The sequence below is a fragment of the Vanessa cardui genome, chromosome 6, assembly GCF_905220365.1.
Source record: "Vanessa cardui chromosome 6, ilVanCard2.1, whole genome shotgun sequence".
NCBI lineage: Eukaryota > Metazoa > Arthropoda > Insecta > Lepidoptera > Nymphalidae > Vanessa > Vanessa cardui.
The window spans coordinates 12,570,078-12,597,133 of NC_061128.1; the positions used below are offsets into that span (position 1 = coordinate 12,570,078).

The following is a 27,056-nucleotide window of genomic DNA, read 5'->3' on the forward strand; positions in this document are numbered from 1 at the left end:
ACGACTCAGAATAGCAAGCAGGTCGTAAAGAAATAAAATTATACTTTGTTCATAAAAATTTTGAACAAGAATTTCTGATCTTCACTTCACTTTTTAAACGGTTCTGAATGTACTAAGACTGGCATATAATATAACCAAGGAAACAAGTACGACCCTGAAATTATGCATTTAATTTTCACCAAGGAGTTTTACTTCAAATCAAATAAAAAAATAAAAAAACACTAACGGTTACTTCTATTCGAGCTCCTCTCACTATATTGAGAATAACGGTCGATTTTGCTTGTTCCATTTGTGAATTCAAGAGAACTTCCCGTTTCTATTGACATTGGTTTTGTTTCTACATCCGTATTGACACATATCGAAGAACACTCTGGATAGGCTTCTGATGAATAAACATAAAATAAGGATACACTATTTATTGAGTTATATTTTTTTCAGTAGTAAGGTGAAGGCGTACGACAAGGTTCCCGCATCTGTCTCTTAGAGTATATCTACATATGAACCGGTGCCAGTATCAGCTGATAGCCCATCGCTGGTATGGTATTTATGAGCTCATACAGAGCAATGTTTCATCTCTTCCTAAGCTTGGTATGGAGGTAATACCGAGCTACTTCATGTAGTTTCTAATGTTTGGTTTCTACATATATGTACCTTTAGATAATCATCACAATAATATACAGCGTTGTAATTATCTAGAGCTGAGATGGCCCAGTGGTTATAACGCGTGGAGAGCACCACTATATATATATATATGTGCTTAATTTGTGTTTATAATTCATCTCGTGCTCGGCGGTGAAGGAAAACATCGTGAGGAAACCTGCATCTGTCAAATTTCATTGACATTCTATCACATGTGCATTCCACTAATCCGCATTGGAACAGCGTGGTGGAATATGTTCCAAATCATCTCCTTATTGGGAGAGGAGGCCTGAGCCCAGCAGTGGGTAATTCACAGGCTGTTAGTTTTTTTTGTTTGTAATTATCTATCAAATCATTGTAAACGATTGTTAGTTATCCGTTAAAAAGAGTACTTTAAAACTATTAGTATTTCTTTTCTATATTGTGCATGTATTTTACGTATGTGATGTAATGTTTCCTCTTGAATTGCTCTACCTATTGAAGAAAACCGCATCAAAATTCGTTGTGTAATTTTAAAGATTTAAGCTTACATACAAAATCTGACAAATAACAGACTAAGACCAATTCAATTCTGTTAATATAAAAATTGTCCGTACAATTAAAACGCTCACACTAAATTCGAAACAAGATAAAACCATATTTATATAGGAAATAAATTCAACCATTAAATATATTATCTTGTTACTCGGCTACGTAAGTAAAAGAAAATAAAGTTATTTAGTCGGACAAGACAAATTTATCCTCTCTACGTTAGATAGCTGATACGATTAAGATACAAGTTAAAATAAATCCGAGAGATTTAATTCATTTCAGACGGAGATAGATTTGTTAGTTAATTAAAAAATGTTCCTTTTTTTTGTTTTTTTTCTTATAAACAAAATGTACGAAGGGATATATTTCGTGGACATTGTAATCTGAAAAAGCTACCTGTGTGGAATTAAAGGGATTCCTCACATGTCTGTTATATTGTAAACATATTTAAACGTTGCTTTCTTATTTATACTAGCGACACGCCCCGGCTTCGCAATGATTCTTTATATGTATCGTTATATTACAATCAAATTATATAAAATCATTATACATGGTAGCCTATGTGTAAGTAACTTTTGCAATAAATAAATAAATATAAATATAAAATTTATTTAGAGGGGCGTACACTTTTTTTTATTAGATTTATCTCAATATTAATCAATTTCAATAATAAGCATATTTTTACTAGAAAGATGAAGATGACGAAAATTTCATTTGCTAGCAATTTTTCCTTACCTGCTTCAAAATTGTCTTGCGTATAATGAGGTCCATCGTTGAAGGAGATTCGTTGCACTAGATTCGATGTAGATATACCTGGAATTACAGTAGCGCTTTAATAAAGATTCGTTAAGATGTAAATTTAAAGAAATTAAAATAATGACAAAACACAAATGATTTTCCCAAAAATTGTGACGTACATGCCATTAATACTAGGAACAAGAATAAACTTGTTACGCCTAGTACCCGATTACACAAGTTTAGTAACTCTTTTTTGGGGCAATGTATACGTTTTTACAACAGGATCCCAGAAAACAATACTCAATTATAACATTCAAAAGAGTTGTTAAAGAGCGTTTTTGTGCTAAATGATATTACAGCACTAAAGACTTTCTAGTTGACTGCACACCTTGGGAATGAGATGATCGCCTCTAGGCTGTTTCAAATAACAAAATATGTTTATTATTGTATACTGTAAATTGACATTATAAAAAAAATGATCCCGCTGCGTTTCTTTCGCCGGTTCTTCTCAGGTCTGAGGTATTATATTCCGAACCGGTGGTAGATTTTCGACAATCAATAAGAAAGTATAAACACTTCCATTTTGAATAAAGGTTTTTGACTTTGACTTTGAATATATATAAATACCTACTGCTGAATGTCTTCGCTCCCCTTAACGAAAAGGAAACTATTTTTTACCATCCTACATGGTAACCACATGCAAGTATCCTATTAATAAATCCTAAGAAACATCAATTAAAGTCCCTTGCTTCAAATCCTACCGTGCCAACTAAGTTTGCTCTGAACAATCTTGCTTATAAAATTTGCTGTGAGCATGCCCATTTGGGAAGGTAGAATCTAGTTATCAGAAATTCTGGCAAACAGCAACACTTAGTACCTGTTATAGTATTCCAGCTTAAGTTTTGAGTGAGTCAGTGTAACTAGGGAACAAGGGGCCTTATATCTGTACTCTCAAAGTCAATGGAGAATTGGGCATGGAAGGAATATTAATAATAGTTAATATTTCTCAAAGCAATAATGTCTATCTTGGTAGTGACACTTTACCCTGATTGCCTTACAGTGGCCCTTTTACCCGTTAATAATAACAAAATAAAAAAGTATTACTATTTGCTTTTGTTGAAGATACTGGCACGATTTTAAAGTTACATTAAAAAAATAATTACCGGCATTTATATAATCTGTAAATTGGGCGTATGAAGTTGATTTTTCACTTCTGTTAACTTCAGGATCATCCGTGCCTGATAATGCAAAAAAAGCAAAATTAAGTATTCTACCACAGAAGCCGATGTTAAAGCATTCCAGCCAACTATCCAGGGTATATAGGTGCGTCGTTGCGCAAATATAGGTGCACTATCTATTCCTGTGCTATAATTCTCAGAACGGAAATAATTCGGACTAAAGACTTTACGTGCTTTTCTGGGCACGGCAGAGCACAAACTTAGTATATTTCAAACTAGGAAAAAAGATTAAAATATTAAAATAATCAGTAAAAGAAATAATTATTTATAGTATCACAAAATTGGTAAGTCAATTCGCTGTTTGTGTATTATATGCAAGTAAATTTAGAATTATCGTAGGTATCTTTTTTTAAACTTTACTTTAAAAAGAAATGAATATAAAATGACACAGATAATATAAGTTTTAATAAATACCCATCGAGACATCTTCTACATTACTCAAATGGAAAGATGGAGCCGTCCAGCAATCTCTGTTTTCTGTACTCAAATGAGTTGATACAGCTGAAAAAAGATCAAAACATTATTAAAAAAAAAAACAATAAGTAAAAAATATAAGTATAAAAAAAATTGTATTTAAAATAAGAACACTAATAGTTTTCTTACCTGTACTCATTGTAATTTTGGGGGTTCTGGATATGACTGACGCAGTTTGAATATGAACGGATGAAACGGATGTGATCTTTGTACCTAAAAAGAAAAAAAAATTGTTGATATTCGAAATAAAAATAAAAATATTTTTTTAAATACTGGTTATCGCCAGCGGCTTCGCTCGCGTTTTAGAAGTTCGTGGACGTGTGGGGTATAAAAAACCAAAATTAATTCAAAGTCGTAATATACAGACAAATATATTTATAGATAAAATTAATTACCTGTGCAAGTCAAAATAGTTCCTTTGGCCGTCAATATCTTATTGTTCAATCTTCTATAAGGTAAACTTGTATCTAAAACATAAAAAGCACATATTATTCTTCATAGAGATTATATTTTACCGCCAAACCGTATACAATACTAAATTTTATTGTATTCCGGTTTGATGGGTATGACAATGTAAGTACAGGTTAGTTAAGGGACGGCTTTGCTCATAGGGTTGGTAGTGTTTTGACGATGTAAGGATAGGTTAACATTTCCAGGGTGACCACTTATCGACCGGTAGCCCATTTGCTCGTCCGCCAACATATATCGTAAAAAAAAATCTGCGTCTGTGCTATGAAGTAAAAACCTAAGCTAAAGTACCATTTTAATGTATTCATTTAAATCTTACCAGTGACGACACTCGACTTGGCATCTTCTAGTTGTTCGTCGTCTCCAAAAAACGTGGATACTTTTCTGATAGATGGAACTGGAGACGCCTGAATCTCTGATAACATGAACAGTAGATACTTAAAATAAATTTCACGAAATAATTGTCTGATTTTTGATATAGTTGAGGCATCTTATTAAATGTTATTATAAGGAATAAAACAATCAGAAAAAGTAGAAAATTGTCTATGTTTAAATGTCTTCATTCAGCGATAGTAAATTAGTTATGGACTCATTTTGAAGAATTCCAGTCATATATGTGCAGAAAAATAAAGAGGAATCTTGATCGAAATTCAGTGAATTGTTGCGATTAAAAATTTAACATTCGAGATCGGAAAAAGTTACTGGCCGGTTATAAAACTAGTAAAACTATTTAACAGTGTATGATAAAAAAAAATGAAAAATGTAAACAAAATTGAAGGAAATTGATATCAATAAACTCCAATTGTTACTGAACTAAAGTAACTAATATTAAATTTAATTAAAAAAGGTTTCATCATTTGGCGACAAGATGAACGACTGGCAGTTTACAATAAAATTAAATAAATAAAAAATGTGACGTGTTTCGTAATTCCTAGAATGTTTTTGAATAAAGTTTTATGTTGTTTTTTTCTTGTAATTTTATTACCTTTATGTAGAAATCTTTGAAGATCATTCATAGAAGTCATTGTCTTAATGGATCGCTGTGATTTACTTGATATCAATGTTTGTATTCCTGTAAGCGAACCATATATTAGTTTTCCTTATAACGAATATGTATAAATAAATAACGCTTGTTTTCGTTTGTGCACCATGAGGTCACGCATTATTCATCCGGTGGTTAAGTTATTTACAGTCATTGTTGGCACTTTTATAAATGTTTCTAGAGGTACTGTCATTTATTGTACCTACATGGAAGGCAAGTCGTGTCATTTACAGAAAAACAAGATTCGTGGTCACGGTCAGAACGCTGTAAAGTGCTCGAAACGTCGGGATTTAAAAAAAAAAAATAATGAATATACGCGATTCAAATCCGTTATTAACTAGTTTTATTTCAATGTGTAATAATCGCGAAATTTTAAGACCATATTAAGATTAAATGATGAAAAAAAATGAATTGTTACACATGAAATGGTTTCTAAAATTGTCAAGCAATATTTTACAATAATCACAGGATATTATTAATATTAAGAAACTTCATATCTATTATTTAAAATAAGAATCGTTAATTTGTTTTGTGTTAATAGGAAGCTCAAAACCAAAGGTCAGAACTTCGAGATTTCGGCTTATAATGGAACTCACGAACTCACAATCACTGGTGAGAACGTCGTAAATAATTGTGACTTCTAACTGACTGAAAATAATATATTATATTGGTTTTTGTAGTTATTTGTTATGACAATAATAACCATACCTTCGTCAACACCAGACGAACTGACGAAGTCATCACATGTCTCCACCTTAAAAAGATCTCTAACCATATCTGAAGTCAGCTTGACATTAGTCTCTGTAAGGTAAAAATGAACCAATTCAAAAACGACATTTATAATTATTTTTCGAATAGATAAGATTTGTTCTATCAGGTGGAGGTGCTTAATGCATTTCGACATTGGTGGCTAAATTTTTCACACAGATTTTCTTCTGGATCTATAGAAACTGAATCTTAGTGCTTTTTGTATTATTGTTGGGAGTTTGACTGTCTCTTGGTCTCTTCTTGACTTTTTCCTGTGCGTGAACTTTTCTGGTCGGGATTTTGAGAGTGCGTGAATAGAGAGATCACCTCTGCTTACTCACACACGTCTAGTACAGGATATTAGTGGTCGGCTATTCTTCCTCATGTAAAGGCCGAAATCGGTGAGGTTTACTTGGTGGTAGGGCTTTGTGCAAGCCCGTCTGGGTAGGTACCCATCAGTTATTCTACCGCCAAAACAGTACTCAGTATTGTTGTGTTCCGGTTTGAAGGGTGAGTGAGCCAGTGTAACTACAGGCACAAGGGACATAACATCTTAGTTCCCAAGGTTGGTGGCACACTGTCGATGTAAGGAATAGTTCATATTTCTTACAGCTTCATTGTCTATGGGTGATGGAGACCACTAACCATCAGGTGGCCCTTATGCTCGTCCGCCAACCTATACCATTAAATAAAAAAAAATAAATAAAATAGGTCGACATCATCAGTAGTTTTATGTTAAGTAGTATACCATTTATTACATACTTACTGAGAAATTCTAACCATACAGGTATATTAATGCGATACCATCTATTTTGTTTTTTATCTGTTTTTTTTTTTTTTTTTTTTTTTTTTTTTAATTATATATTTTTAATGTATTCACCTGCATTGTTACAAGTGATTAACATCTGCGTATACGCATCCTTTGGTTCTTCATCGACTGACTTTATTAAGCTTGGTTCGACAATAGCACTCAAGTTCTTACTTTCAACATTTTTAAATTTATCTGTAACGGGTAATCTTCACTTCATTAACTTTAATTATTATTTATCTTTTATATCCAAAGTATACCTACATGGTATTTAATTAAGTAGCTTATTATTAATATTTTTATAAATTGGCAATAGTGTTTTATTGGTTACCTTCTTTGTAAAAGAAGGCTTACAAAACCGTAATAATACGTATAAAAATCGTAACTATGCCTATCGAAATAAACCTATAACGTAACACATATACTTCACCGGAACAATTGTAATATATATTATGTATACTATAGAAATAGAATTATACACTAAAATATGAATAATAAACAATTTGTAATACATAAAAATATACTCTTATTAAAATTAAATATTCATCGACATTCCTATAATCGAATTCCATTCCATTTCTTAATACATCTTAGATATATAGAGGAAAATAACTGAAATATTATACATATATAAAAATATATTTTAATAAAACCTCCTTTGATTTCATCACCTGGTATTCTATAAGGGAAAGTGCACTCATTCGATTTGGTATCAAAAGAATAGCAATAACTTCGCATGGACTTGTATGATGTCGCTTTGGATTGGCTTGGGGCATATCCAGCAAACTTAGCTGTAAACAAAAAATATGGAAATTGTAAATTTAAAGTTTTTTTTAATAAATTAATTATTAATAATCGGAGTGGCAACATTCGAGGTATTACCATGACTAATAAATCGCCGTTATAGGCTATGATACAGTGGTTTTTCGCTCACTTTCGATCATCAGTAATTTAAACTTCGGATTAAGAAGACAAATTATTAGGTACCCATACAAATCTATATCCACCCTTGGTATTGAACACGCAACCCGACGTAATTAAAAAGACTCAAATATAATATTAAGATTTAATTTATTTTTTCTAATATAATTATAATTTTAAGTCACTAACTATACAAATCTACTTCGAATTTCATTTGCACGGAACTCATTCGGTAGGAATATGAAAATTCATCTACACCTGTCTCCGTGGGAACACAACTGAATATACGAGTATGACTAGCTTTTATAGCACTAATATGGATTTAAGTCTGGCAATACATTCAAGTTATAACGTTGTTCGGGGGTAATCCGTAAATCGAATGCTTTTAGCAGTTGACACTTACAAGGTTGTTGGAATCTGAACATCGACGGACCTACGTTTGCGTGCCTCAAATACGATTTGTCAAATGACGTTGATCTCACTGAAGAACCTGGATGAAAAAATGACCAATTCAACACTTCATTGACCCACAAATTCCATAAGATTTTCGTGTATGGCATAGACGAGTCTATATCAAATTGTACAAATATAACAACTCTTGTAGAAGGACAATAGGTATGTTAAAAGAATGTTATCAAATTAAAGTAATATTTCAATATTAGGAGGATAAATTACAGTTTATAAATATGCTATTATTTATGTTTAAAATAGATTTTTTAATGTAAAACTTTACATAGATAAACAAAACTAGTCAAAATCAAAATCAAAGTATACTTTATTCAAGTAGGCTTTTACAAGCACTTTTGAATCGTCATTTAACAAAATTTTTTATATTAAGTGAAGCTACCACCTGTTCGGGCAGTAGATTCTACCAAGAAGAAAAGGCAAGAAACTCAGTAGTTACTCCTTTTCAACACGTAAAAAACAGTCATGTTAATTAATTACTTATATATATGTCAACAAGTATTAATTCCACGTTTTTTTATAGTATATGTGTTTTATCATTAATTCTCTATATGTATATACTAGGCAACATATAACCACGCAAAAAACGATACAATAAAAACAGTTTTAAATAGTCTTTTAATCAAAGCTTATAAAAACAAATTTCAATCTAATACATCCCTAGAATAATTTAATGCTAACAAAAGACGCTTTAAAAGGCATAACAAACAATTTAATACATTTTGCAGATATCATATTTAAAAAGTTGCCATTTAAAAAATAAAATATCTCATCTCATTTTGTAGCGGTAATTAAAAACAAAGATTAAAAATATACAATCACAGATATAGAACAACTTGCTAGTGTTTCTAAGCGATGTTAAATCAAGCGAAAATATTTATTTGGGGTTAATGCTTAAGATTTAATTAAATAACCCTTTATTACCCTTTAATGTTCATGGACGTGAAATAATTCCATTTCATATTTAATATCACGATTAACAATCTTAAACTTGAAACAACAAATTTATTATTCATGTTTCTGTTTAATATTCTTATTAATAACACAAATTAATTCTCGGCCTTGACGTTTTCCGATTTAATGGAAATCTAAAAGATTTTATATGCTTATGTATGTTTTCGTATATTATGACTAGATTTTTCCCTGTTCCAGACTCTGGATATATCTATAGTACTTGATATAAAAACACTCCGCAAGGTTGTGTACCTACCGCGGCTGTCAATCTCAAGATATATTTTACAGTCACTACAAAGATGCCCCCTCTGTCCCTCCCTCTCATCATCTAATAGGGTGAAAAAGACAAAATAATAAGAGTCGATGTTATATGCCTTCTGAGGCACAGGTCCGTCTATCATACCCACATATGATCGTAACTTATAAAATAATATAAAATAACGTGTTGCAAATATATGTTTTGATAGAAAAACGCATTTTTCTTTTACAGCTGGACCTGTTGATTCTCATTTCAAAGTACGGTTCGAATCCAGAATCTGAAGTGTACTTAGTCCTAGTATTACGAGACTTAACTTAAGAACTGTTTACATCAGTATATAATAATATTTTTTTAGGCAAAACTGATGGTTGTAGTCAATCCTAAAAAAAAGTATTAGTAAAACTTAAGAATATTATCAATACGACCTCCGTGGTCGAGTGGTGTGTACATCGGTTTTCATGAGTACTCCACCCCGAGGCCCCGGGTTCGAGTCCCGGCCGAATCAATGTATATTATCATTATTTTTGTTGTCTTGGGTCTGGGTGTTTGTGGTACCGTCGATACTTCTGATTTTCCATAATATGTGCCTTAGCTACTTACATTGGGATCAGAGTAATATATGTGATGTTGTCCCATATATGTATTTATCAATCCGCGAGAGCCAATATGGCCAAGTGGTTAGAACTTGTGAATCTTAACCGATGATTGCGGGTATTTATAATTTGTGTTTATAATTCATCTGGCTTGACGGTGCAGTAAAATATTGTGTCTATTTTCAGAATAAATTTCTATACGTGTATGCACCCAACTAGATCGGAGCAACCTACTGATATAAGCCCAAGACTTTATCTTGAAAGATAGAGGAGGCCGAAGCCAGCAGTAAGGCATTCACAGGCTACAGCCTGTATAAAGAAAGGTACACCTTTACTTTTACAAATCTATAGAGAAAAATCTATCTGTTCAGTCTTTATATATTTTCTTTCGTTACTGAGAAAGCTTATCGGGTGCGTATTAATAACGGGTTCTGTAAACAAGTGAACTATCTCCGTGCCCTATATTATGTGTAGTGTTTATTCACGGCTTCTTATGTTCACTGATGAAATTTAATTCTTAATATACAAGATAATTATATAAGTAGCTAGCTAGCTAGCGAAAATTCATACGAAGATACCCCTCTAAATTAATTAGGTAGACTCCCTTAAACTTGAAATTTCTTTAAATCCTTTCGTAGGGTATGTTCACATTATAAAATAAACTTCGTAACAAATTTCAGCTTTCCAGACTCAGTAATTATGACTGTGCGTTAACAGTCAGCGAGTACAAACGATTTTATAAGTATACTTTCTTACAATTTTATTAAGTCTTGTGACGTATAGAAACCATTAGACGGCCTACGAAGTTTTCATGTAATTTTAAAAGGTCCAATTCTGTTAGGACGCTCGTATTGCTTACAAATGACATTATTTATCTTCTACTGAGTGCCAGACATGAAAAAGAAAAAGTACCAGAAAGTGAGTTAATAACGCAATTAATTGTGTAAGTTATTTTTCAGATTTATACAATACTAACTGTGCCCGGGACATTTGCGTTTTTGAATTTAACAAAGTTATTGTATTGCCTAAGGTACTCCTTATAACATTAGCTTCCTGCCAGTTAAAGTACCGTCAAAATTGGTCCTACCGTTCCTGAGATTAGCCGGAACAAACTGATAAACAGACAAAAATGGATGTATTTTAGTATATGCCCATTGTATATGCATTTACTAAAAAGAAGTTATCTAGAAGGCTAATTTAATCAGTTGGTTGCGACTTTATGTATGAAAGGAAAATTAATAATGATTTAGTAAGAATATATAGCAAGAATGTGAATGATCACAAATAGACAAAAAATCCCGCTAATTTTCTTTCGCCGGTTCTTTTCGGGTCGGGGTAAGATTTTTCCATACCGGTGCTAGTATTTAATTTTACAATCAATAAAAGCATAGAGGTTTATTGCATAAAATAATTTAAAAAGACTTGAATTTGCAAATATTTTTAAGGATTCGACTTGGTGGTAGGGATAAACTTCTAAATAGCTGAAATCGAGTCATCATGAAATCCAATAGACGCAAGGCGGTGTATATTGATATAGTATCGTTGTCACAGATATACGCAGGAACAAGCAGTGCGTGAAAATGACAATTTCTCGTAAAATTGTCGAGTCACAAAGTATCCTTTTAAGGGGGCTCTTAGATAGTCAAATGGCATGTAAAAAAATGTCATGACGAAATTTGCTTTCCGCTTTTTGGAAGTGTATCCGATGCTGTGTTAAGTGGTAGCCCATTTATATTTCCTATTTATCACATATTCAACACTAAATAGCTCTTAGTATTGTTGTGTTCCGGTTTAAAGAAAGTCGCCTAGAAGTCTATAGATGATATAGATGATAAAAAGCGTGGAACTAATACTAGCTGACTTCCAGGCACGACATATTACATACATATATAATTGTATTTAAATAACATTAATTTGAATTTAATGTTGAAAAAGCGTAAATAAGGAGTTTCTTGCCAGTTCTTCTCGGTGGAATCTACATTCCAAACCGGTGGTAGCTTCACATAACATATTTAGTCAAATTACGATTCATAAGTGCTTGTAACAGGCTACTTGAATAAAGTTTATTTTGGTTTTGAGTGTACAAGAATTACAGACACAAGACGTATTACTTCTTAGTGTCCAAGATTGCTGGCGTATAGTGGATATAAGGAATAGGGCAGTATTGACCACTTATCATCGTGTGACCTTTTTGTCAGTTTCCATAAATGTGCAATGACTGGACAAATCATCCTTTTTCAGAGACGGAAGAAAGAAGAGATGCAAATTTATGGCTCTTGGTCCATTTTGTACCTGTATCTTCAATCGCAACTTTGGCTAAGTTGTAAGGACAAAAAATAAGTTTAAAAGTACCTGTTTCGTTGTAGACGAATATTGCCGTTTGTACTGCGTCGTCCCATTTGCTATTTTTTTTTAAGTTTACCGACCGGACTGAAATTAAAATTAGTAATATTGTAAAATATTTTTAGTACATTTATAATGTCGCTGTGAGAAATATCAACCATATCTTAAATCAGCAATGCACACTTTCGACGGGGGTACGAAAGGTACCACCTTGCTTTAGATATGATCAAAATGAGTATAGCGGTTAAGCCATCAAAGCATAACAAACAGACAGGCAAAGATACTCAAATAATATATACTAAATACTAGCTGTTTAATCTGCGTAAAATGTTATTACTTAGCCTGTGACTTAATAAAGCACAAACTTCCTCAGTTGAGTATTTAAAACAAAAAGTTTTCTTAATCAGATGAGATTAACGTACTTGAAAATTGACAAACACTTTAGCGTCACTATTCATGAGGATAACAATGTCTTCCTTAATTTTTTTTCATGGCAGCCTTTCTTTTGGGCGACTATTAAACTAATCAGGCCAAATTAGGGCACAACTATGTGCCCAAGCATAAAATGTTGGGAAGGGAATTCGACCTGACTATTCAGAATTATCGTCAAAGCATAGTGAACAGGAGAGCCAAAGTGTACAGGGGTCGACCCTCGATAGTGAGGAAACGACTAGGAAGAAGATACAAGAGTTCTGAAGCAAGAACTTCTTGCTTTATGAGGCATATGTGAACCCAATCTACTTCTAGAACTTGAGCTACAAATAAGTTGGACAGTAAAACAAAAGAACCAGGTGAGTACATTTTTTCTTTGTCCAATTTGGCGTTTAAGATCTTAAGATCTGCACACTTTTGTTAGCTAGTCTAGAACGGCGTTGTAATCTAATATTTTTATAATGACACGTGTAAGGAATTTGTATACGTTTAAGAAAGAGCCTTAATTCAATAAGGTCGAACATTGTATCAAGTACGAGTAAGTTTTTGTTGATTTTTCGTCCTTCAGACGTAAATGAAATCACCCGTTTACGGTCCAATTGAAAAGAAAATTTTATTTCGCTTTCACGAATTTATTTTTTGTAGGCGACACCTTATATTGCAAATTCTGAATCAAAGGCTTTTTCCATCTGATTTTATGATAGAACTAACTAACTATTATAAAGTTAGTTATATATGAATATATGTATTTGTTTCTTTTAAAATCATGCCGTATGTATGAAATTATTTTGAGCCATTACAAGGAGCTGTAGAAATTGTATTTATATAATATAGCTGTCGAATCTCCAGACGTAAATTAAGAAGAAAAAAAAAATTTTAATGACCAGTATTTATTTGCACTACAACATAGCGCTCATATCAATGGGTTGGAGGTTAGACTAAGCTCTAATCTCTGCAACATTAACGATACGGGGAATTAGATAGCTGAATTTAAAAACGAAGTCATAACTTACATTTTCTGAATTTATACGGCGGTTTGGACCAGTTAGACCATCTTTCCGCAGTTTTCTTCCACACGCAATTCCAACGCCGTCTAACGATACGGCCGATCGACATACGCCTTTTTAAATTTTTCAACGAACGTGGCACTGAAGAAATCGTAAAACTTCTTAGAATTATGAGTTGGACGTTAGTGTCGGCTACTGCAAATGCAAATTTGCATATAGTTAAGTACACGATATTTCTTATAATCCTACAAAAATGCAATCGACTCGTTTTTCAGCTGTTTTTCTCAATTTTGTGGTACTTCTTTTAGCATGGATTAAACTTGGGCATATTTTTAATTTCTTACATTATTAATATTACTTTAAAGTCAAAAAAACATAGACGTGTGAATGAGTCATCTGTCTACAGGAAATATTACGAATGACTAACTATTTATTAATGTACTTGATACAAGGTACTCGCTCAGGTATTATTCCTCAAGACAGGAAGACCATTGTTGTTTGTTTGAAGGATGAGAGAGCCAGAGCAGACACAAGGATCTTAACATTTTCATTCCCAATGTTGGCGCATTATCGTTGTAAGGAATGGTCAATATTCAAAGGAACTACAATGTCTATGGACGGTGGTAGCTACGTTACATCAGGTGGTGATATTTGTGGGTCCGCCTAACATCACAAACTATACATTACACACGAATTCAAGTAATTAATTCTATGCAAATAGTAACCATTGCTTACTCAATTAAAACCCATATATAATGACGATCTCCGTGGTCGAGTGGTGTATACACCGGTTTTCATGGATACGCCACTCTGAGGTCCCGGGTTCGATTCCCGGCCGAGTCAATGTAGATTATCATTAGTTTTCTATGTGTCTTGGGTCTGGGTGTTTGTGGTACCGCCGTTACTTCTGATTTTTCATAACACAAGTGCTTTAACTAATTACATTGGGATCGGAGTAATGTATGTGATATTGTCTCATATTTATTATTATAATGATACTTGAGTCATTGTCTTGTGATAATAACAATGATAAAAAAACTTTTTATATTTGTTTGACGAAATGCAAGAACTAGAAATGAGTATTTTTATATGTTGATGATACATAAAATAGCTCACTTTTCTTCTGATACGGAGATATCCTGTGTCTCTGGCATTTCGTACATCTTCCTTTCCAGTCCCAAAGGTCTTGAATAGCTTTTCTCTTCTTTGCCACTTCTTTTCTCCAGCAGTAATGGTGATAATAATCATGATAACTGTTCTTATCTGAAATTGTATTTTAAAACGCAAAATAAATTTGGTTCATTATAGAACATTATATCTCTCAAAAATCGATAAGGGTTTTTTCCTTCGTAATTCTTTATAATTCCTTTATAATTCTACTATTTATTTTATTTTTTTATTTCGTACTAATAATGAGGAACAAATTGTGAGGAAGGCATGGATGTGGATGGATAAAGATGAAGAGGACGACCAATAAAACGATTCATGGATGGTGTGAAAGATGATATGGCTGGAAAGAATGTTACTTGTGTGACGTTGGATAGGGAAGTATGAAAGTAGAAGACATACTGCGCCAAACCCCAGTAAATTGGGATAAGGGCAGGAGGATTATAATGAATGATGGTTAACTAATGGAAGATAATAATAATATAATAAATCTTTATTCATTAAAAATAGATTGAACAGAGTGGTTTATAGTTTTATAATTGATTTGTACAATTGTATCTAATTTCAATCAGTTGGGTGTAGTACTGTACTCCTCGCTAGGTTATAAAATAATCTGTATTAAGGAGTAACAGTCCCTTTCCCTTCTTTGGGTGTTTCATAAACATTTTGTACAACATGCAAACACATTTATAAAGTATAAAATTATACACGTTATAAAGATTTACAAAAAAAATAAAAAAATAAAGAGAAAAATTAACAATATTATATGTTCTACAGTTATTTATTTAAGTGTTTGTGTGTGTGTGTGTGAGTGTGTGTGTGTGTGGGTGGGTGTGTGTGTGTGTGTCTAGGTCTTGGTGTGGATGCTTTTTCCTTTAATTATACTTGGTTAGGTATTTCTCAGTTTCGTTATAGGTCATGTGTGAAAGAAATGTACGTGCACTTTTCTTGCAATTATGGTAGGATAAGTCGTGTATTGGACAATCCTTATTGATCCTATTGTAAAGGGATGGCCCTAGGTAATGGAAAAACCTTTTACTAAAGGTAGTACGTGCTCGTGGACGTACGACACAGACCTTGTCTTTTCGCCGTATGTTTATTTTTTTGTAGGGGGTTTGGCGGTGCTGTAATAGAATTGTCTGCAGTATAAAATTCTGTCGTATATTAAGGACGTTCCATTCACTATACAATTGTGTAGTTGGGAAGGTGAATGGACGGAAGGTAGCCACTTTTAGTATGGATGGATGGAAGATGTTTGTCTGGTTAGCTTTTACTACTGGATTTTAAACTAATTGAAACAATATGAGAATTATTATAAAATAACATAACGTTTGCACTCGCTTCCCAAGCAATGTAATAATAGCATTATAATTAATGTCAATTAAAAACATGTTCCTTAATATATTATGAGATTTTCTACCTGGGGATTTGATGGAATATTGCTCATCTTTATTATCAGAGAAACTTAGTTGCCAACGTTCACTTGTAAGAAGTGATGTTTTCGAAGATTTTCCATTTGTAGTATTCTCATGTGACTTTTGCAATCTCGACCAGTCGATAAAACTATCCGTGACTAAAAATTGAATTATATGTAAATTATACAATATGCATTTGTAGGGTTTGTGCCGATATGTGTATTACTTTTGACTACCACCACTATATAGTCTACTGTTGGATTTGGCGGTGTAATGGCGTTTTAATAAATGGTTAACACTTCTTATAACGCTAGAGTCCATGTTAGTGAAGCCTACTTACAAGTGGTCTACAAGTCAGTCCTAACTTGTAGCTAAACTCGCAAGTAAATAGGAAGACTTAGAGACTTAAAGTTTAAGTAAAATAACAGCCTATACATTTCCCACTGCTGAGATAAGGCCTCCTCTTCCATCAAGGAGAGGGTTGGAACATATTCCACTACGCTGTTCCAATGTGGGTTGGTGGAATGCACATGTGGCAGAATTTAAACCATTTATTTTGCTACACACATACATTACATAGATTATACAGAAGAAAATAATTAAATTTAAAGAATACAATGTAGGTAGCAAGGGGTTCATTTCAGTATAAGCTGTGCTAATGCACACAATGATTTTCAGATGGCCCCTGACTATTGGGTAAACATAAACAAACATTAAAAATCGATTAAATTAAACACATACAGGTTTCCTCACGATGTTTTCCTTCACCGCCGAGCACGAGATGAATTATAAACACAAATTAAGCACATAATATATATTGGTGCTTGCCTTGGTTTGAACCCGCAATCATCGGTTAAGATGCACGCCTTCTAACCACTGGGCCATCTCAGCTCTCAAAAAAGTCTAAAGTCAATCATAAAACACAGCGTTTTCCTGAATTTACTAATTTCCTAAGTATATTTTACATCAAGCATACCGTTAGCGTCAAAATTTGTGGTTTTTTGAAGTATTTCAGACGGACACTCTACGTACGAACTAGTTTTTCTTTCATTATATTCCATGTTTCTCAAAGGATTCGAATAAGATTGATATTTAAACGGTATTTGAATATCTGGAAAATTAGATGATTTTTGATCATTTCATAAAATAAGTATGTAATGTGTTATTGAGTTACACGATCTTTTCGTTACCTGTTTGTTTTGTAACGAGTTTTATTTCTGTATTCAATTTTGGAATCCCCGCTTTCTTTTTGTTCATTGGTAAAGACTTTACTTTAGCTCTGTTAATAACAACTGTTGGTTTGTCGCCAAGAAAAACGTCTACAACAAATGTATTATCTACATACAATATTATTATATATAATAATTTGACGACCTCCGTGGTCGATCGGTGTTTACACCGGTTTTCATGGGTACGTCACTCCGAGGTCCTGGGTTCGATTACCGGCTGAGTCGATGTAGGTTATCATTAGTTTTATACATTGTCTTGGGTTTGGGTGTTTATGGTACCGTCGTTACCTCTGATTTCCAATAATACAAGTGCTTTGGCTACTTACATTGGGATCAGAGTAATGTATGTGACGTTGTCTCATATTTATAAAAAAAATAAAAATATAGTTGAACTAACAAAAATGTACTAGACGCTAAACTTGGCCTATTTACCAAATGGACGGATACTTTTAAGATTCAATAATTAAGTCAAGGGAATAATTTACTTAATAACACATTTAACCCACAATTATTGAGGAAAAAATTAAGTGCTTGAAGTATCGACATATTATATTTAGTGATGGTAATACCAATTTTCACTTCATTTAAAACTTAATATTAAAATATAATTAAATAGTACTCCTTGCGCGTGTAACGCTGTTTACCAAAATTACTTTGATTATACATATTCTTCTTCAAATTCGAATCTAACAATGTATTATGAAATACGTAAAATTTGTCGTCAGCGAATACTTTTGAGGCACACGATTTTTTACAATTTACAGACAAATTGTGTTGACTAGGTCTGCTCAGAAATTGATATCCTAAAATACAAATAAATTACTTAACGAAAATCAAAATAATAAGTTAGAAATTATTGAATATGTTACATAAAATTACCACATTCGTTGTCTCTTGTGGGGCATTCCAGTTTTGTAGACAGCCAGTCCTGTACATTTTCGTTTGTACTTTTAAAACTGCCTGTAGGTTTACTCATATTGTTTAACAATTCTGGTTCAACAAACAAACTATCACTTAAATTATTCACTTCTGAAAACAAAAGAAAAAAAAATATGTAAAACTACATATAAGCAACTGGTAATTTTGAATAAGAATAAATGATGCAGTAAATATTACCATTGTTAGCATTATTCATAGATATGCGACAGTCTGATACGACTTTTTGTGCTTCCTCGCTCGTTGAGTCCGCTAAGTGTTCTGGAGCATCTTGATATTCACTTACTGTTTCTAACATCCAATCTAGAAATAAAGAATGTATGTTATATAAAGTTTTGGATATTCAAATTTAAATATCAATTTCACGTACCGGCAAATGTTTCATTGCTTAAATCCTGTCCGTATATGTGTTGTAAGGTTGGAATCGGCCGTGCTGTTGTTACTAATTTTGACGGTGACGTAATCCCAGGACAAGTATCTGTTTAATTGTTACTTTTTATGTAGATAACTTCATTGCGTAGAGAACGCTTGTTTTGAATGATTTACTAACCGTGATCTATATTTAAACGTTGAACTCTTTGAACATTATTATGTTCAAAATGTGATTTCTTAGACACACCTTTCGTTGAAGACTTTGATACTTCTTTGGTCGGTACTTTTCGTGTACTAGATTTGAGCATTGGTATTAAAGATGGTTTGAGTTTACGAGCAGCTTCATTTTGTCTTGTGTTCTTAACTTTTTTACTTACTTCTGCTAACGACATTATAAGTATACAACTTATACAAACATTTAACTTTTGTATATTCTAAATTAGTTATTTACCTGATACACTAGAGTGTCCATCTTTGAACGATACATTACTTTGCATGATTTTTGGTGTTTTTTATCATTAGTTTTGATGTTTTTTTTGTCTAAATAATGAATAAAATAAATGAAATGTGATTTTTAATTTCATGGAATATTGAAAATAATTTAGTTACATCTCTCATAATTTATTTAAAACTTTTCGTGTTAATGTATGAAATGACAATGAAATCAATAATGGTGGTATCTTTAAAAACCTAAAATGTAAATTTTGCTCTACGAAGTCTGATCTCTTGTTTTGTTATTAATAGTCACTATAAACTGTTATTTGCAATTATTTACGATGTGGTTCTTTATTAAAATAACTGACAAAAACGATTTTTTTCTCCGTATTTCAAATGATTTTATTTTTTATCACAGAAAATTTAAAAATATGTAATCATTTTTTAGTGTCAAAAATGATTGAAGGTCTGTCAAGTTTTTTCGTCTGTTTCATTTTCATTGTATAGTTCTTAAATATTATTCAGACTTTGACGAAGAAGCTTTTTGTTCAGCTTGTATTTCTTCCAACTTTTTTAGTAAATCTTCTTGAACGCTGTCGACAATTTCTTTTAAATTTTTTGCTAAAATAGAATAGGTTGTATTTTTTAATTTGATTGTAAATGTTATTTAAAATTGGCTCAAATGACTGCGCTAGCAAACTTTATTAACAATACGAAACCAAATTTAGTTTGAAGGAATATTTTGTATGAAGTTCAGAACATCTCCTAATTGATACAGTTTCGAACACAGCTAAGAGAACTTAGAAAACCACTTAAAGTTATTGACTATGTTGCTACCCTGATTTATTTTTATATATTTATAAATATTTCAAGTACTAAGGTCAGTACATTAGTAGAATACCAAATCGAAAAATGGATATTACTAAAGGTTGATAGTATCTTTCCCAAAAAAAAAGATAAATTCAAGCCAACCAAATCAAAGTAAGTTATGTGTTTAAATTATCTTTTTAGTTTTTGTCCTAAAAAAAATACAGATTTCCTACATTTCCAAGGTTCTGGTAAAAGTCAGGCAAACAGGAATACGAAGATTAACTTTAACTATAGAAACATACTTACCGGTTTTTTGATTAAACTCTTCTGCTATTAATGAAATTTTTCTTAATGTTCCTACATGTTTAGCTATTTCACTTGCTACGTCGTGTTCACCTCCCGTGTTCACTGCTACATCCTCTGTCACTACGTTTTGTTTTTTGTCCACAGCTGTTTTAAATACATCACTGCTAGCTAGTGGCATTTTTGGAATTTTAAAGCCTTGTTTACGTTGTGGCGCTGGTTGTATATCTTCGTTGATTACAGGAATATTTGAACTGCTAATAACTGCGTGTGGAACCTCTATGGTATCATTTGGTAATAGTTCAGGAGCATATGTTTGCAACGTTTCAATTTTCATAGGCGAATCTTTTTTCGAAGGTGGTTTTTTAGAGAATTTGACTGGTAAGGCATTTGTGATACTCTCGATAATTGTTTCTAAAACAAAATGTAAAAGAGAAAAATGATACATCATTGATGAAACTACAATTCGGCAAATATAATTTAATATCGAGTTATAAATAAAGGGAAACATTATTATGTCTTATATTTTCTCTTAATCGGTCATAAGCAATGGTTCCCCATTTTGTGATTGACTAAGGTTTTAGTGAATAAGAATGCTCAAAAACACCAGAAAGGCAACCTGGTTCTAAATTCTTATACTCTATAAAAACTTACGAATAATATTCTTTGGAGATTCTTCTTCCTCTTCTTCTTTACCTTTATGTGCAAGTTTTCTTCTGAGTTCAGCTAGGAACATGGAACACGTGGGTCCTGTTCGAAACAATCTATTGAGACTTAATGAAATTAACTAAAACCCACTAATTATTATCTTAAAAGCTATCACAATAAACATTCATTTGAACAACAATAATAGTACAGCAATTACTTCGTAGTATTTTATGAAAAAAACTGCCAAATTTCAATTACAGTTTTAATGTAAAGATTAAGAATAATAATTAAAAGTTAATTGAACGATTTACCATCGCTTTTCCTTTTTTTGGTAGACTTTGGTTTTGCCGCTGGTTTTTTATTTTTAGATTTGTAGTTAGCAGATTTTTCCATCCCTAAAACTAAACATATTAACTCAGTCTAAATTTCTGTTACATTTCTTACTTGTAAAGTAGTCGTATCTAACTTGTAAAGTAATTAATGAAATATAATGTGTTTCATGTTATCCTTCATTACTGAGCACGAGATGAATTTTACTATAAAACGTAAAGTAAAATTTACAAAAACTACCTAAACATTTATGTACGTAAGAATACGTATGAATATGTAAGGATACTAAAACAAAATTGTTTTAGTATTCTTCTTAACTGGAGGAAATGTCACTCACATAATTTGGCACTTTTAGGTAGATTTAAACAAAAAAGTTACATGAATATGGCAATAATAAAAATAAAATGAAATATCCAAGACAATACTAATTATTATAATATTTCTACACAGAAAAAGGTAAACATAAGCTTCATTCAATTAGATTATAGAGAAGTTGCGTCGCCAAAACTAATTTGGAAAGTGTTCAGAAAGAAGGTCTAAACTGAAAGCATTTTAAACTGTAATTAGTTCTAAGGACAATTCCAAACTTTACAAATTAGGAACGGAGCGTAAAAATAGCCAAATTAACAAATAAATTTACTTTTCAATAGCCATTTTGTACAGAACCAACAACAAGCATTGTTTGTTTTGCAAAGAATGTACGAAATACATATATAAATATAATATATATCGTTTGGTCTGGTCAGCAAACTACTGATCCTATAACAAAATATAGTTTTATAATATAACGTAAGTTTCCGCTTGTAAATACGTTATTGTAAATCTTATCTCTATATATACGTACGAAGTGGGGATTATATTTCTAATTAAATTTCCAGTTTTACATACCCCAATGATTTCACAGGAAGTCCCGCCTTAACGGGACTTCCCTAAATATAATTAAAATTAATGAATTTTCCTGTTATTACGACCATAACAACAAATTTTAATCATAATGACGTTGTCAATGTCTCTAAATTTATTTTTTAATAACATATTAGATATTGGCAGAGTATTTTGTGCATTAGGAACATTACCAAATCGAATAAAAATTAATAGTTGTCTCTGCTATATCTATTTATTTAGCTGCTTGCTGCTATTCTTTATTTTAACGAGTGATTGCCTGGATAATTTATTTTCGACGAAGCCGTTATCTTTGGCGTTTTAAATGGTTTGCTACAAAACGGTTTTTCTCTCTGTCTTACCAAAGTACTTGCATAAATTTAACGATTTCTTATACTAATACACATCGTTGAGCCAAATATATTGTCTTTTAAATAAAAAAAAATTATCCTAAAACTTTTAATATTGCTGATTTTTTTTAACAATTACTACGTTACGTTGATGTCTTATTTTTGTTATGATTTTGTATGAAGATAGTAATTTACATTGTACTAGATTGACACTATATTGCTTCGTGGACTTAGATAGAGTTATTTTTATCAAATATTGATTATCAAAGAAATATTTATTTTGAGGATATTATTTATCAAAAACTCTAAATCAAAATGAAATTTATTCAATTAGGCTTTTTCATGCACTTATAAATCGTCGTTTAACGACCAAGTGAAGCTACCACCGGTTCGAAAGTATATTCTACCGAGAAGAACCAGAAAGAAATTCAGTAGTTACTCTTTTTTAACAGCAGTATAGGATTCTTAACGAAGTCGGAAAAGAAAAGGGTTGTCCAGTAACTATGCGAAAAAAGTGTGATATATTTTCAACCAATGACAAATTTAATTTGAAATACAATATTCTCAAATATTATATTATAAACGTCTTCACTGAATACGCGGATACGTATGACAAATTCGCTTTAGAGATCAAATAAAGTCGGCAAGGCTTTTACACTTGTCCTGTACCTTCGCGTTTCAAACATGCTCAAGCACTTTAGGCTTACACCCGGGGATTGCAATAACGGTACTATGTGAAATATTTGAATTCCAGCTAACATTTCTGAAAGCAATATCAAGTATGTTTTGAATAGCTTCCTTCGTAGCTTATTGGATTAAATTTGTAATAAAAGAAACTAAAAGTGTGAACTATTTTTGAAGTATTAAACATAGTTTTTGTGTTTATAATTCATCTCGTGTTCGGCGGTGAAGGAAAACATCGTGAGGAAACCTGCATGTGTCTAATTTCATTGAAATTCTGCCACATGTGCATTCCACCAACGCGCATTGGAACAGCATGATGGAATATGTTCCAAGCCCTCTCCTTAATGGGAGAGGCCATTAGCCCAGCAGTGGGACATTTACAGGCTGTTATTTTACTTTTTTTTTTAAACATAGTTTTTGGTTTTATTTTTATCAAAGGCTGTTTTCTATAATGATATAAAGTAATAACAGCCTGTAAATTTCCCACTGCTAGGCAAAGGCCTCCTCTCCCTTTGAGGAGAAGGTTAGGAGCATATTCCACCACGCTGCACCAATGTGGGTTCTTGGATTTACAGATAAGCACTTTTTCTCATCCTCCTCGCATAATACACTGTTCAAAGCTGCAGGCGTAATCTAATGAAATAAAAAGTACACTGTCTACTTTTTAATAATTGTATTTATTAAAAGTTTGTCAAACTATGAAATCTTCGGAGTCTTATTCGTATAAATTAATTCTGTAGCGATCATCTGCATTATTTTATCAGGGCGGTAAGGTAGGTTTCTGAAAAAAAAAACAAAAATAGTTAATTTTTATATTTGAGGGCCATTTCATGTTGATTATTAGATGAAAAACGGAGCAATTGATTATTCAGCTGCGTTATTATGGTAGTAGAATTGACAAGGCCTTATGTGAATCGTATATAAGTCCGGGATAATTGTTGTTTCTTAAGAATTAACAATAAGTAATAATTACATAAGAAATACAAAAAAATATATTTATAAAATAGGAAAAAGTACGTTTATTGCGCTTATTCAAGTTAATTGTATTTTGACTTCCGATTAATGTGTTTCGCCTAATAATGATTATTAAAAATAAAAAAAAGTTTTTAACTTTATTATGGTAAAAAATTATAGTTGCTATGGTGAGGTGAAAGCTTGTGTGGTTGGGTACCACGCTCTCATCAGATATTCTAACACCAAACTGCAACTTAGTATAGTCGTGTTTCCATTAGAAGGGTAACTGAGCACAATACACTTAATATGCACAGGCCATAACATAGGGTTCGTTTTTTCGTCATTTCTTACAGTGCCACCATCTTTGGGCGGTAGTGACTATTAACCATCAAGTGGCTAACTTTTTGTCTTCCGACTTATACATATTTACATAGAATAATAATAGATTATTTTTGACTCTGGAGAGGAGAAATTATAGTGTACTATTCTATACTTTTAACTACTATCATTATTATTGATAATGGTAGCCGATACAAACGGAAATAATTTATCCTGAGGGTTCACGGGAGTAAACCTAGGCATTAAAAACTTCCAGACAAATTCTAAAGTAATTTTAAATCAAGTTAATTAACCGTAAGCGTTGATAGCGATTCCTGAAGAGATGATGAATGCTGCGATTGGGATTGCTCTGTGAGTAATGTTTGATCTTGACTGTGTTTGGAAGGGACTTGTGCCAATGGTAAGGCAATATCAGCCTCTGTGCTGACGCCATCTGAAATAAATATTTAAATCATATTATATACATCATGCGAGTAGCCAGAGAAAGACCACAGTTGCGTGCACTTGGAGAGGCCTATGTCCAGTAGTGGACAAAGTCAGGCTAATAATGATACATCATTCAACGAGATCTAATTTAGGTTTTATGCCAAAAATATATTTTTAAAAATAAATTATCGTAAGCTATGTCCGTAAATGCTCTCCAAGAAATTTTTAAAGATCTACTGTTCTATTTTAAATTATATTATTAAAGATTGTGTCAAATTCTTGGCCAATCTACATGCAAGTATAGTAATTCAATATTGAATAATAAGATTAAATTAACTTTCAACTTTAAACAAACCTGCCAATTCGTGATAACTTTCGTCAGCATCATAGAATTTATCCCTTTCAACTGTGTCGGTCAATCTAGGTAGTGAATCAGAGAGAACACTGGAAGAAGTAGAATCTATCGTAGTAGTATCTAGCTGACTTCTCTTTCTCTTCTTCTTCTTAATTTTACCAGCTTGGGGTACTGTTTCCGTTCTTGGTTCGTCTCTTATTATATCATGAAGTTCTAACACTAACGGTTGATTGGGTTCGAAAATATCAGGGTTCGATGAGGACGATGTATCTGATAAACTTAGGTTATCTAGATCTTTGTCTGAAAGATGAGATAGTAATGTTAAACGTAAAATATAATCTGTAAATGTCACACCCGTTGCTGGACTTAACCTAGGAAAGATATTGGAGCATTCTCTGTCGAATTGATTTTGGATTTTTTGTCTGGTGTCATCACTACATAATATAAAATAAAGTCGCTTTTTCTATCCCTAAATCCCTATGCATGCTTAAAACTACTATATATAGATAGAGTGATTAAAGAGGAAGGTTTTTATATATAAAACATGAACAATTTAGCAAAGAAACACTGATAAAGTTTAGAAGTTTTTACTATGATGTGATGATATGATGGATAAGATTAAAGATTTAAAAAACAAAATTCTTACCGAACTTATCCATCTTTATATTTTTATTGCAATTTATTTATTTATCAATTGACTGACATTGATTGATACGTGATTCTATTCAGTTTCCATATTTATGTAATTTTTTTTTATCGGTTGGAATAAAAATTTGAATTAAACGCACATTTTGAATATGATTTTGAAGATATTTTTTTGTATCGTTAAAGATACGCAATTGACAATACCAATTGTTTTTGGAATTACAAAAAGAAAATATGAATTTTTTCACAGCAAAAAGGTTGCAGTAACTTATATATAACCTAATTAGTTATTTTAGAACAAGAATTTGTTTTGTAATGAAACAAATAATGAATTCTAGTAGGCTTTTATGGGAACTTTGAATAATTGCTCTATAAGGTCATAGTGTAATATTTACATAAATAAAATTATATTACAACCACACAATTTATACCTTTCAAAATTCAGGAATAATGTAGATTTTTACCTGTGATAATAATTTAGAATTGGGTCAATAGTTCCGAAGGTTAAACGAATATACAAAATAAAACAATACATCCTTATAATAATAGCATAGATAAATTTATCATCGGTTTAAAAATATACTACAAAACGAAAAATTTTAGGAAATCAATATTCATTTTTGGACTATTTGATAAAATTATACGTTATAAGAATTATAAACAATGTTAAATCTTATTTATTTATAATTTCTGCATAAGATTGTAAATTAAGCAGTTAAAACCTAAAAGTGTATACGGAATTCTATTGTAGAAACGATAACCTTGCCCCAGGAAGGATGTATTAACCTTCCCGAGTCGGAAACTCGCTGAATAAGTTTAAGACTTCTAGTGCTTACACAATGTAGTATCAAAATGATCACTGTAGTGCATTCAGGAATAATGTATAAATCAAAGCGTTGTTCATTGTCCATGTATGATATTGGTTTACCGTGTGGGTCGTTTAAAAGTTTAGCTAGTGTAATAAACTATTATCGTTCTCTTTCTTGCTAAGCTAATCTCTCAGTGTATAATTGCGAAAATTATAACAAATTCGAGGCCAGTAAGCAGTTGTAATGTTAACGCTTATCGTCAACATAATATTATTACTTTTTAAACGACTTCAAAAAAGGAGGTTCTC

At 31.9% G+C, this 27,056-nt stretch overlaps 3 protein-coding genes across 3 annotated transcripts; all 3 read right to left on the reverse strand.

Annotated features, from left to right (window-relative positions):
* Positions 1-221: 221 nt before the first annotated feature.
* On the reverse strand, positions 222-19,468 carry LOC124530500. The gene is made up of 23 exons (XM_047104685.1): positions 18,957-19,468; positions 18,777-18,884; positions 18,587-18,709; positions 18,350-18,499; positions 18,115-18,273; positions 17,432-17,560; positions 17,218-17,352; positions 16,247-16,399; positions 14,776-14,922; positions 13,666-13,800; positions 12,230-12,307; positions 8,010-8,096; positions 7,357-7,476; positions 6,758-6,880; positions 5,839-5,931; positions 5,074-5,160; positions 4,408-4,503; positions 4,016-4,087; positions 3,750-3,833; positions 3,561-3,647; positions 3,072-3,146; positions 1,906-1,983; positions 222-382 (listed from the first exon to the last, which is right to left on the reverse strand). Exons 1-23 carry the CDS (start codon positions 19,168-19,170, stop codon positions 222-224), a joined length of 2,694 nt encoding a protein of 897 aa, XP_046960641.1. The 5' UTR covers positions 19,171-19,468.
* A 136-nt stretch (positions 19,469-19,604) lies between these two features.
* Positions 19,605-21,367, reverse strand: LOC124530539. The gene is made up of 4 exons (XM_047104733.1): positions 21,286-21,367; positions 20,981-21,076; positions 20,330-20,740; positions 19,605-19,834 (listed from the first exon to the last, which is right to left on the reverse strand). The coding sequence occupies exons 1-4, from the start codon at positions 21,365-21,367 to the stop codon at positions 19,731-19,733; spliced, it is 693 nt and encodes a 230-aa protein (XP_046960689.1). The 3' UTR covers positions 19,605-19,730.
* A 2,513-nt stretch (positions 21,368-23,880) lies between these two features.
* LOC124530732 lies at positions 23,881-26,132 on the reverse strand. Its single transcript, XM_047104992.1, has 4 exons — positions 25,941-26,132; positions 25,295-25,594; positions 24,807-24,946; positions 23,881-24,001 (listed from the first exon to the last, which is right to left on the reverse strand). Exons 1-4 carry the CDS (start codon positions 25,951-25,953, stop codon positions 23,981-23,983), a joined length of 474 nt encoding a protein of 157 aa, XP_046960948.1. The 5' UTR covers positions 25,954-26,132; the 3' UTR covers positions 23,881-23,980.
* Between the last annotated feature and the right edge of the window lie 924 nt (positions 26,133-27,056).